The sequence below is a fragment of the Salmo salar genome, chromosome 05 (assembly GCF_965601325.2).
Source record: "Salmo salar chromosome 05, fSalSal1, whole genome shotgun sequence".
In the NCBI taxonomy this organism is placed as follows: Eukaryota; Metazoa; Chordata; class Actinopteri; order Salmoniformes; family Salmonidae; genus Salmo; species Salmo salar.
Genome location: NC_138295.1, coordinates 90,178,020 through 90,191,123, shown reverse-complemented (window position 1 = coordinate 90,191,123; position 13,104 = coordinate 90,178,020). Strand labels below are relative to the sequence as shown.

The 13,104-nt window shown below is 45.0% G+C and overlaps 2 protein-coding genes across 3 annotated transcripts in view; one reads left to right on the top strand and one right to left on the bottom strand.

Annotated features, from left to right (window-relative positions):
- The window catches only part of LOC123727721 (large ribosomal subunit protein uL13m), a 35,916-nt gene extending 23,243 nt beyond the window's left edge, over positions 1-12,673 (bottom strand). The window contains exons 1-4 of the mRNA XM_082975954.1: positions 12,527-12,673; positions 12,038-12,161; positions 9,497-9,590; positions 9,202-9,262 (exon numbers count right to left, since the gene is read on the bottom strand). Of these exons, the coding sequence (XP_082832080.1) occupies positions 9,202-9,262; positions 9,497-9,590; positions 12,038-12,161; positions 12,527-12,553 (306 nt within the window). The 5' untranslated portion in view covers positions 12,554-12,673. The remainder of the gene's footprint in view (positions 1-9,201; positions 9,263-9,496; positions 9,591-12,037; positions 12,162-12,526) is intronic.
- A 196-nt stretch (positions 12,674-12,869) lies between these two features.
- The window catches only part of LOC145850525 (mdm2-binding protein), a 47,981-nt gene continuing 47,746 nt past the window's right edge, over positions 12,870-13,104 (top strand). Inside the window, exon 1 of one of the 2 annotated variants that reach the window (XM_082975952.1) lies at positions 12,870-13,052. In XM_082975952.1, coding sequence (XP_082832078.1) covers positions 12,875-13,052 — 178 coding nt within the window. In that variant the 5' untranslated portion in view covers positions 12,870-12,874. The remainder of the gene's footprint in view (positions 13,053-13,104) is intronic. The other variant, XM_082975953.1, reaches the window with a different exon arrangement.

Below are 13,104 nucleotides of genomic sequence, written 5' to 3'. Positions count from 1 at the left end.
AATAATCCATCGTTATATCCGAATAGCGGCGTTTTGTTCGTGCGTTCCAGACACTATCCGAAATGGTAAAGAAGGGTCGTGCGCATGGCGCAATTCGTGACAAAAAAATTCGAAATATTCCATTACCGTACTTCGAAGCATGTCAACCACTGTTTAAAATCAATTTTTATGCCATTTTTCTCGTAGAAAAGCGATAATATTCCGACCGGGAATCTCCTTTTCGGCAAACAGAGGAAAAAATCACAAAGACGGGGGCGGTCAGGTCACGCGCCTAAGCCCAGAGTCCCTTGATCGGCCACTTGAGAAAGGCGATAATGTGTTTCAGCCTGGGGCTGGGATGACGACATTCAGGTTTTTCCCGGGCTCTGAGCACCTATGGACGACGTAGGAAGTGTCACGTTAGAGCAGAGATCCTTAGTAAAAGATAGAGATGGCAAAGAAGTTCCAGAAATGGTCAGACAGGCCACTTCCTGTAAAGGAATCTCTCAGGTTTTGACCTGCCATTTGAGTTCTGTTATACTCACAGACACCATTCAAACAGTTTTAGAAACTTTAGGGTGTTTTCTATCCATATGTAATAAGTATATGCATATTCTAGTTACTGGGTAGGAGTGGTAACCAGATTAAATCGGTACGTTTTTTATCCAGCCGTGTCAATACTGCCCCCTAGCCCTAACAGGTTAACTGACTTGCCTAGTTAAATAAAGGTTACATAAAAAGTGCCTCTGCCCCTCTGTCCCTCCCTCCTTCCATTGGCAAACCGACCATCAAAATGACATGTTATTCCTACATAACCGTCCACCACTCAAATCCATCCTCTGCAATAAGAATACCAAGTGAGGGGAAGAAAAATCCAAATGTCATAATGAAGTGAAAATCTCTTCATATTTGACTTTCTCTCATCTACCATTTCCAGCTTAATCCCTTCATACATATCTATCCCCTGTGAAAATTAGTCAGTCCTATTCCTGTTAAATGACGACCGTGGTGTGTGGAAGACGGATGTGTGTTGTATAGGGACACCATCCGTCACCACGGATACAGAAGGTGGATGTCACCCCAACGTGATCATTACCCACAATTACCTCTGATAGATTCTCCCCCCGCTGGAATAACTCAGCTAGAGACATGCATCCATCTCATTAATGGAGGTGTAACGTGCTAGAGGAGCCTGAGGAGGGCTGGAGACGGATGGGGAGAGAGAGGAGGGGAAGGGAGATGTAACTGGCTGGGGAGGAGCCTGAGGAGGGCTGGAGACGGAAGGGGAGAGAGAGGAGGGGAAGGGAGATGTAACTGGCTGGGGAGGAGCCTGAGGAGGGCTGGAGACGGATGGGGAGAGAGGAGGGGAAGGGAGATGTAACTGGCTGGGGAGGAGCCTGAGGAGGGCTGGAGACGGATGGAGAGAGAGGAGGGGAAGGGAGATGTAACTGGCTGGGGAGGAGCCTGAGGAGGGCTGGAGACGGATGGGGAGAGAGAGGAGGGGAAGGGAGATGTAACTGGCTGGGGAGGAGCCTGAGGAGGGCTGGAGACGGATGGGGAGAGAGAGGAGGGGAAGGGAGATGTAACTGGCTGAGGAGGAGCCTGAGGAGGGCTGGAGACGGATGGGGAGAGAGAGGAGGGGAAGGGAGATGTAACTGGCTGGGGAGGAGCCTGAGGAGAGGGATGAGGACAGTTAGGGAGAGGTGGGCTGGGGGAGAGATTGCTCAGTGCTTCATTTCCTGTTTCCTGTTTCCGGTCACAACTTGCAGACTTGTTTACGCTGCTGTGCGTTTTGTTGCCGATCTTACTTTGCTACCTGACGGTTTTTTACTTTTTCATTACAGTATATTTTAAATTTTTCCCTCACTCAACTTTTTTCATTCAACTTTTTCACCCCGGAGGTTTTATCTGGACATGGTTCGTCAGGACTTCAAACAGCCGAAGCTAAGTAACATTAACATGATGCCTTCTAATTGTAGTCGTTGTACTTATAATATACAGGAGAACGATCGCCTTACGGCAAGGATAGCTGTGCTGCAAGCCCAGCTTCAGACGCGATCGTTAGGCAAGGGCAATTTCAGTGTAGGAAAGGATGAAACAGCGTCTGTGCCACCAGTAAGTACAGATAGTAACGTTAGTATAAACCCCCTCGCACGGTCCCCGCAGCCGGACATCTTTCTCATGGCTTCTGGAGGGAAACGCTGTAGGAATGCTCAACCGGTGTCGCTTATTCAGCCGACAGAAACTTTCAACCGGTTCTCCCCATTAAGCGAGTCGGAGTCGGAGGCCGAGACTTCTCTGGTCTCTACTCCTCCCGTTGTGGGGTCTGAGACGCCGACGGCTCCCACCATTAGCTCTGACAAATTGAAAACCCTAGTCATTGGCGACTCCATTACCCGCAGTATTAGACTTAAAACTAATCATCCAGCGATCATACACTGTTTACCAGGGGGCAGGGCTACCGACGTTAAGGCTAATCTAAAGACGGTGCTGGCTAAAGCTAAAACTGGCGAGTGTAGAGAGTATAGAGATATTGTTATCCACGTCAGCACCAACGATGTTAGGATGAAACAGTCAGAGGTCACCAAGCGCAACATAGCTTCAGTGTGTAAATCAGCTAGAAAGATGTGTCGGCATCGATTAATTGTCTCTGGCCCCCTCCCAGTTAGGGGGAGTGATGAGCTCTACAGCAGAGTCTCACAACTCAATCGCTGGTTGAAAACTGTTTTCTGCCCCTCCCAAAATATAGAATTTGTAGATAATTGGCCCTCTTTCTGGGACTCACCCACAAACAGGACCAAGCCTGGCCTGTTGAGGAGTGACGGACTCCATCCTAGCTGGAGGGGTGCTCTCATCTTATCTACGAACATAGACAGGGCTCTAACTCCTCTAGCTCCACAATGAAATAGGGTGCAGGCCAGGCAGCAGGCTGTTAGCCAGCCTGCCAGCTTAGTGGAGTCTGCCACTAGCACAGTCAGCGTAGTCAGCTCAGCTTTCCCCATTGAGACCGTGTCTGTGCCTCGATCTAGGTTGGGCAAAATTAAAAATGGCGGTGTTCGCTTTAGCAATCTCACTAGTATAAAGACCTCCTCCATTCCTGCCATTATTGAAAGAGATGGTGATACCTCACATCTCAAAATTGGGTTACTTAATGTTAGATCCCTCACTTCCAAGGCAGTTATAGTCAATGAACTAATCACTGATAATAATCTTGATGTGACTGGCCTGACTGAAACATGGCTTAAGCCTGATGAATTTACTGTGTTAAATGAGGCCTCACCCCCTGGTTACACTAGTGACCATACCCCCCGTGCATCCGGCAAAGGCGGAGGTGTTGCTAACATTTACGATAGCAAATTTCAATTTACAAAAAAAAAAACAATGACGTTTTCGTCTTTTGAGCTTCTAGTCATGAAATCTATGCAGCCTACTCACTCACTTTTTATAGCTACTGTTTACAGGCCTCCTGGGCCATATGCAGTGTTCCTCACTGAGTTCCCTGAATTCCTATCGGATCTTGTAGTCATAGCAGATAATATTCTAATATTCAGACCCACTCCAAAAGGCTTTCGGAGCCATCATCGACTCAGTGGGTTTTGTCCAACATGTCTCTGGACCTACTCACTGCCACAGTCATACTCTGGACCTAGTTTTGTCCCATGGAATAAATGTTGTGGATCTAAATGTTTTTCCTCATAATCCTGGACTATCGGACCACCATTTTATTACGTTTGCAATTGCAACAAATAATCTGCTCAGACCCCAACCAAGGAGCATTAAAAGTCGTGCTATAAATTCTCAGACAACCCAAAGATTCCTTGATGCCCTTCCAGACTGCCTCTGCCTACCCAAGGACGTCAGAGGACAAAAATCAGTTAACCACCTAACCGAGGAACTCAATTTAACCTTGCGCAATACCCTAGATGCAGTTGCACCCCTAAAAACTAAAAACATCTGTCATAAGAAACTAGCTCCCTGGTATACAGAAAATACACGAGCTCTGAAGCAAGCTTCCAGAAAATTGGAACGGAAATGGCGCCACACCAAACTGGAAGTCTTCCGACTAGCTTGGAAAGACAGTACCGTGCAGTATCGAAGAGCCCTCACTGCTGCTCGATCATCCTATTTTTCCAACTTAATTGAGGAAAATAGGAACAATCCAAAATTTCTTTTTGATACTGTCGCAAAGCTAACTAAAAAGCAGCCTTCGCAAATGGAGGATGGCTTTCACTTCAGCAGTAATAAATTTATGAACTTCTTTGAGGAAAAGATCATGATCATTAGAAAGCAAATTACAGACTCCTCTTTAAATCTGGGTATTCCTCCAAAGCTCCATTGTCCTGAGTCTACACAACTCTGCCAGGACCTAGGATCAAGGGAGATACTAAAGTGTTTTAGTACTATATCTCTTGACGCAGTGATGAAAATAATCATGGCCTCCAAACCCTCAAGCTGCATACTGGACCCTATTCCAACTAAACTACTGAAAGAGCTGCTTCCTGTGCTTGGCCCTCCTATGTTGAACATAATAAACGGCTCTCTATCCACCGGATGTGTACCAAGCTCACTAAAAGTGGCAGTAATAAAGCCTCTCTTGAAAAAGCCGAATCTTGATCCAGAAATTATAAAAAACTATCGGCCTATATCGAATCTTCCATTCCTCTCAAAAATTTTAGAAAAAGCTGTTGCACAGCAACTCACTGCCTTCCTGAAGACAAACAATGTATACGAAACGCTTCAGTCTGGTTTTAGACCCCATCATAGCACTGAGACTGCACTTGTGAAGGTGGTAAATGACCTTTTAATGACGTCAGACCGAGGCTCTGCATCTGTCCTCGTGCTCCTAGATCTTAGTGCCGCTTTTGATACCATCGATCACCACATTCTTTTGGAGAGATTGGAAACCCAAATAGGTCTACATGGACAAGTTCTGGCCTGGTTTAGATCTTATCTGTCGGAAAGATATCAGTTTGTCTTTGTGAATGGTTTGTCCTCTGACAAATCAATTGTAAATTTCGGTGTTCCTCAAGGTTCCGTTTTAGGACCACTATTGTTTTCACTATATATTTTACCTCTTGGGGATGTCATTCGAAAACATAATGTTAAATTTCACTGCTATGCGGACGACACACAGCTGTACATTTCAATGAAACATGGTGAAGCCCCAAAATTGCCCTCGCTAGAAGCCTGTGTTTCAGACATAAAGAAGTGGATGGCTGCAAACTTTCTACTTTTAAACTCGGACAAAACAGAGATGCTTGTTCTAGGTCCCAAGAAACAAAGAGATCTTCTGTTGAATCTGACAATTAATCTGGATGGTTGTATAGTCGTCTCAAATAAAACTGTGAAGGACCTCGGCGTTACTCTGGACCCTGATCTCTCTTTTGAAGAACATATCAAGACTGTTTCAAGGACAGCTTTTTTCCATCTACGTAACATTGCAAAAATCAGAAATGTTCTGTCCAAAAATGACGCAGAAAAATTAATCCATGCTTTTGTTACTTCTAGGCTGGACTACTGCAATGCTCTACTTTCCGGCTACCCGGATAAAGCACTAAATAAACTTCAGTTAGTGCTAAATACGGCTGCTAGAATCCTGACTAGAACCAAAAAATTGGATCATATTACTCCAGTGCTAGCCTCCCTACACTGGCTTCCTGTTAAGGCAAGGGCTGATTTCAAGGTTTTACTGCTAACCTACAAAGCATTACATGGGCTTGCTCCTACCTATCTTTCCGATTTGGTCCTGCCGTACATACCTACACGTACGCTACGGTCACAAGACGCAGGCCTCCTAATTGTCCCTAGAATTTCTAAGCAAACGGCTGGAGGTAGGGCTTTCTCCTATAGAGCTCCATTTTTATGGAATGTTCTGCCTACCAATGTGAGAGACGCAGACTCAGTCTCAACCTTTAAGTCTTTACTGAAGACTTATCTCTTCAGTAGGTCCTATGATTAAGTATAGTCTGGCCCAGGAGTGTGAAGGTGAATGGAAAGGCTGGAGCAACGAACCGCCCTTGCTGTCTCTGCCTTGCCGGTTCCCCTCTTTCCACTGGGATTCTCTGCCTCTAACCCTTTTACAGGGGCTGAGTCACTGGCCTACTGGTGTTCTTCCATGCCGTCCATGGGAGGGGTGCGTCACTTGAGTGGGTTGAGTCACTGACGTGGTCTTCCTGTCTGGGTTGGCGCCCCCCCCTTGGGTTGTGCCATGGCGGAGATCGTTGTGGGCTATACTCGGCCTTGTCTTAGGACGGTAAGTTGGTGGTTGGAGACATCCCTCTAGTGGTGTGGGGGCTGTGCTTTGGCAAAGTGGGTGGGGTTATATCCTGCCTGTTTGGCCCTGTCCGGGGGTATCATCGGATGGGGCCACAGTGTCTTCTGATCCCTCCTGTCTCAGCCTCCAGTATTTATGCTGCAGTAGTTTATGTGTCGGGGGGCTAGGGTCAGTCTGTTACATCTGGAGTATTTCTCTTGTCTTATCCGGTGTCCTGTGTGTATTTAAATATGCTCTCTCTAATTCTCTCTTTCTCTCTTTCTGTCTTTCTCTCGGAGGACCTGAGCCCTAGGACCATGCCTCAGGACTACCTGGTATGATGACTCCTTGCTGTCCCCAGTCCACCTGGCCGTGCTGCTGCTCCAGTTTCAACTGTTCTGCCTGCGGCTATGGAACCCTGACCTGTTCACCGGACGTGCTTGTTGCACCCTCGACAACTACTATGATTATTATTATTTGACCATGCTGGTCATTTATGAACATTTTAACATTTTAACATCTTGACCATGTTCTGTTATAATATCCACCCTGCACAGCCAGAAGAGGACTGGCCACCCCTCATAGCCTGGTTCCTCTCTAGGTTTCTTCCTAGGTTTTTGGCCTTTCTAAGGAGTTTTTCCTAGGGAGTTTTTCCTAGCCACCGTGCTTCTTTCACATGCATTGCTTGCTGTTTGGGGTTTTAGGCTGGGTTTCTGTACAGCACTTTGAGAATATCAGCTGATGTACGAAGGGCTATATAAAAATAAATTTGATTTGATTTGAATTTGATTTGAGAGAGGAGATTTGGAGAGGGCTAGGGGGGCGATGAGGGTTGAGAGGCTGCAGGCCAGAGCTGGGGAGGCCTGGGGGCAGGCAGGCAGTCAGCTACAGGTACATTTAATGAATATATATGTGGGCTTAGCTATAGGTACATTTAATGAATATATATGTGGGCTTAGCTACAGGTACATTTAATGAATATATATATGGGCTTAGCTACAGGTACATTTAATGAATATATATTTGGGCTTAGCTACAGGTACATTTAATTAATATATATGTGGGGTTAGCTATAGGTACATTTAATTAATATACATGTGGGCTTAGCTATAGGTACATTTAATGAATATATATGTGGGCTTAGCTATAGGTACATTTAATTAATATATATGTGGGCTTAGCTACAGGTACATTTAATTAATATATATGTGGGAATATATATGTGGGCTTAGCTATAGGTACATTTCATTAATATATATGTGGGCTTAGCTATAGGTACATTTCATTAATATATATGTGGGCTTAGCTATAGGTACATTTCATTAATATATATGTGGGCTTAGCTATAGGTACATTTCCTCAGTGAACCACTTGGGATGGCACTGTTGAAACATTCATGTATTTGAGGCAACACAAACAAAAAGTATACACTAAAACATTATTAACACCATCTATCTAAATAAGAGCAAGGCAGAGAGGAGAGAAAACATATATAGCCGAATTCAAGCTGAAATGGGTTTAGTTTTATTTAGAAGCTGTGCTGCTGCTCCTTTATCTTCCTGCACACCCAGCTAGGCCTTTCCCCAGATTACAGCAGACACTCTCCTAAAGGTCTAATCGTCTGACAGACCTGCATCAGCAGAGATCCTGTGTGTCTGTGATAATACACAAGTGTCTGTCTGAAAAGCACACGTCTAAAATCCTCCCTGATGATTCTGCAGGAGAACACTACCTCTCTGGAACCAGAGGAATGGGAGGGACGGGAGACTTACAAGGACAGACAATTAATTACACCATAATTCATTCTCTCTCGCTCACACCAGCGAGCCATTTGTAACGTTTATAGACAGAACACGTCACACAACTGTGGGATAGCTCATATTTCATCAAATAAAAAAATAGAATCGATACAAAACAGCAACACAAAATGCAACTCCTACCTGAAAGCCATGCAATTCTGACATTTTGATGACTTATGAAATGCAGCTTTATCCAGGCCTAGGAATGAAACTTTAAAGGCTGAAGTTACTGTATAGGTACACCTGAGAGGACAGTGTTTATTCAGTGTTTCCAAACAGACTGCAGTAGCCCACAAATAAAACAGTAGTTAACTAACCGGTCAGTTTATTAGGTACACCACCCTGTTCACGTAAATGGATCGCTCCTACAGACAGTGAGTCGTCACGTGGCTGTGGCTTGCTATATAAAGCAGGGCAGACAGGCATCGAGGCATTCAGTTACCCTTCTATTGAACGTTAGAATGGGCAGAACCAGCGACCTAAGCGACGTTGAGCGCGGTATGATCGTCGGTGCCAGGCGAGTCGGATCCAGTGTCTCAGAAATGGCCGCATTCCTGGGCTTTTCACACACGACAATGTCTAGAGTTTACAGAGAACGGAGAGACAAACACAAAACATCCAGTCAGCTGCAGTCCTGTAAAACAGCTCGTTGATGAGAGAGGTGGAAGGAGAAGGCTAAGAACCGTGCAAGCTAACAGGCGGGCCACAAACAGACAAATACCAGCACAGTACAACAGTGGTGTGCAGAACGGCATCTCAGAACGTACAACTAGTCGATCCTTGTCATGGATGGGCTATTGCAGCAGACGACCACACCGGGTTCCATTCCTATCAGCTAAAAAAAGAAAAAGTGGCGCTAGTGGGCGACTGATCACCAACACTGGTCAATTGAGGAGTGGAAAAACATTCCCTGGTCCGACGAACCGCGGTTTCTGTTGAGTCATGCTGATGGCAGAGTCCATGGACCCATCCTGCCTGGTGTCAACGGTACAGGCTGGTGGCTGTGGTGTACCACCATCCAATCTGCAGCAACTGTGTGATGCCATCGCGTCAACATGGACCAGCATCCCTGTGGAATGGTCCCGAAGAATTCAGGCTGTTCTGGAGGCAAAGGGTGGTCCGACTCGGTGCTAGACAGGTGTACCTAATAAACTGACTCGCAATACTTACCGCTTTGGGGTCTTTCAAATGTAGCTGGGTGGCTGTGACTTGTTTAAATCCACCCGGGTACCTTTGGGAAAGAAACAAAACTGAATTTTGAGGAAGGCACACTTTTGTATGACAATCAACTTTACACACATAGGCTTAGTCAACCACATCCCTCATTACACAGATCAGTTCACATGCTTCATGTTTCAATGAAGTTCTTCTTGATTGATGAGTAAACACAGGTACAGAATAACACTCGCTCGTGTTCACTGGTTATTCCATGTGTAACAGACAGACAGTCTGAGCAAGGCCTTACTGGGTGTGAGAGGAGTACATCTTCTGTTCCCATTTGTTCCCAGAGAAGGCTATGTGTCTGGTGTTCATGACTACTACATGGTCTCCAACATCACCTGAGGAACACAGAGACACATGCTCATTAGGAAACATCACCAACTCTATAGAAACACATTTTGCTGACATGTTCCAAGGGATGTTCTTTAGGTCCTTTCAAAAGATGATCAAGGAAAACAGGAAAAGATTCATCATTCCATTGCCTGCCACCACAAAAAAGTGGTTTCTGAATTAGATATATGGGTAGAGAATGATAGATGACTAAGTGGTTGACTTGCAGGTAGCCTAGTGGTTAGAGCGTTTCGGTTGCTGGATCGAATCCCCGAGCTGACAGGTAAAAATCTGTTGTTCTGCCCCTGAGCAAGGCAGTTAACCCACTGTTCCCCAGGCGCTGATGACCTAGATGTCAATTAAGGCAGTCCCCCGCACCTCTCTGATTCAGAGGGGTCCATCATTACATTAAGACATGAAGGTCAGTCAATCCGGAAAATTTCAAGAACTTTTAAACGTTTCTTCAAGTGCAGTCGCAAAAACCATCTAGTGTTATGATGAAACTGTCTCTCATGAGGACCGCCAAAGGAAAGGAAGACCCAGAGTTACCTCTGCTGCAGAGGATAAGTTCATTAGAATTACCAGCCCAAATAAATGTGCAGAGTTGAAGTAATGGACACACCTCAACATCAACCTTTCAGAGGAGAACAGTTGATGTTCAGGCCGTCACGGTGGAACTGCTGTAAAGAAACCACTACTAAAGGTCACCAATAAGAACAAACGTGTTTGGGCCAACAAACACGAGCAATGGACATTAGACCGGTGGAAATCTGTCCTTTGGTCTGAAGAGTCCAACATTTAGAATTCTGGTTCCAACCACTCTGTCATTGTGAGACGCAGAGTAGGTGAATGGAGCATGGAGGAGGTGGTGTGGGGGTGCTTTGCTGGTGACACTGTCTGTGATTTAATTAGAATTCGAGGCACACTTAACCAGCATGGCTGCCACAGCATTCTGCAGCGATACGCCATACCATCTGGAATGGGCTTAGTGGGACAATCATTTGTTTTTCAACAGGACAATGACCCAACACACCTCCAGGCTGTGTAAGGTCTATTCGACCAAGAAGGAGAGTGATGGAGTGCTGCATCAGATGACCTGGGCTCCACAATCACCCGACCTCAACCCAATTGAGATGGTTTGGGATGAGTTGGACCACAGAGTGAAGGAAAAGCAGCCAACAAGTGCTCAGCATATGTGGGAACTCCTTCAAGACTGTTGGAAAAGCATTCCAGGTGAAGCTGGCTGAGAGAATGCCAAGAGTGTGAAAAGCTGTCATCAAGGGTGGCTACTTTGAAGAACCTAAAATATCAAATATATTTTCATTTGATAAACACTTTTTTTGGTTACTACATGATTCCATGTGTTATTTCATAGTTGTGATGTCTTCACTATTATTCTACAATGTAGAAAATATTTTTTTTTTTTGAAAAACCCTTGAATGAGTAGGTGTGTCCAAACCTTTGACTGGTACTGTATAAAACAAGAGAATTAACCCCTTCTTAGTTTGAATGGTCATTCAACAACCAGCATGAAACATTTAATAGAATATGATTCCAGCCATTAACAGAACACAGCTCCAGGGATGAGGGGAAAGTAATGGACAGGGTTCTCTATCCCTCAGGGTCCCTGGCCACACACAGCCGTTAACAGAGCACAGCTCCAGGGATGAGGGGAAAGTAATGGACAGGGTTCTCTATCCCTCAGGGTCCCTGGCCACACACAGCCGTTAACAGAGCACAGCTCCAGGGATGAGGGGAAAGTAATGGACAGGGTTCTCTATCCCTCAGGGTCCCTGGCCACACACAGCCGTTAACAGAGCACAGCTCCAGGGATGAGGGGAAAGTAACGGACATGGTTCTCTATCCCGAGGGGCTGCCGAGTGGCGCAGTGGTGTAAGGCACTGCATCTCAGTGCAAGAGGCGTCACTATAGTACCTGGTTCGAATCCAGGCTGTATCACATCCGGCCGTGATTAGGAATCCCATAGGGCGGCGCACAATTGACCCAGCGCTGGCCGGGGTAGGCCGTCATTGTAAATAAGAATTTAACTGGACTTGCCTCGTTCAATAAAGGTTTACACATGGACATTTACATCAGGTGATGAGTCATTCACCTCACAGTCAAATAAAATTCTATTAAATTAGTGTGAAGAGACACAGGTTTTGAAAGAATGCTGAAGGCGGTTGATGAAAAATAAGTGGTGGGTACTATCTGAGCCTTCTGGTTATGTGCATAGTTGTGGTCTATTGGTTTCACAGTGATCCTTTAGCCCCACCATGTGGTCATTGTTATAGCTGCAAAAACATCTCTGAATATAGAGAACGTGTCCTGGCTGGCTGTGAAGGAAACATCAAATGAAATACTCAAATCAACTGCATTGCACAGTCACACACATTCAGGAAAACACATCATTCGTACATTTCTAAATGGGCATACTAGCTAGCCGTCTACTTACTCAGTGCATGGTAGATAGGTTTGTGTTTCCCCTGTAGCCTGATTGCACACATAGTGGCAATCTTCCCTGGAGGCTGCATCCGAGCGTCTATCAGGTACCACGACCTGGCAAAGGTAGCCCATTGCTGAATAAAGGGGAATAGAGAGAGATCAAGTCAATTCAGAGTTTCAGACACAGTAGTAGCACAGCATCCCTCATCAACACACAGTTGTCAGCTCTCAAGACACAAACATGTCGCTGCAGGCTGGCTTGGGCACACGGATTCAATTCATACTATAAATCATTGCAAGAAAATATCCCACTGTAATTTAAGACTACGATTTAATAAAGAGATTAGCTAGCTGGACAGATTGCGGATAGCTAGCTAGCGTTAGCTACATGTACCATCGGAAAGCGATGAGTTTTGCATATAACTAACAGTGACACATTTAATGCTAGTTCTAAATAAAATGAGATCACATGTGGTTATGTGTAAAAGTAAAGTATTACCTGGGCAGATTTAGTAAAACTGGACATACTACATGAATTACGAGCACATCATTTCAGATTGACCCCCAATGTGAGCAGATGGTGCAGCGTTGTCTTGAGTCGAAACATGGATAAAAACTCAGTTCCTGGGTCCAAATTGTTAATCTGATCCTGAAATCCTGAATGGATAAGTAATACATTTTCGGTTACTAATATGTAACCGATGATATTGGTATATTTTAGGGAGAAACCCATCAAAGAATATGCAAAACAATATTTGGTTTTGATAATATCGGTCATGGTCATTAAAAATGTATTTTCCCGCCGGTTGTATTTTGAAGTCGCGCCTTGACGTCACCAGCACTCTAGATGACAACTTCCGTTTCACCAGAGAGAGCGCGCGGAAATGAATTTGATAATACGAAAAGAAGTCCACACAACTTTTTATTTACATTTATATTGAACACTGATGGTAGAGTATTCAGAGGAATGGATCGGTACGTGCTAGTTGTTTCTTTTAACCAAGAAGAGGATAAATGCGTTAAGGGTACGTTAACGATACCTTTGTAGCGGACTCGGATTAGTTAAGTTACTGTACT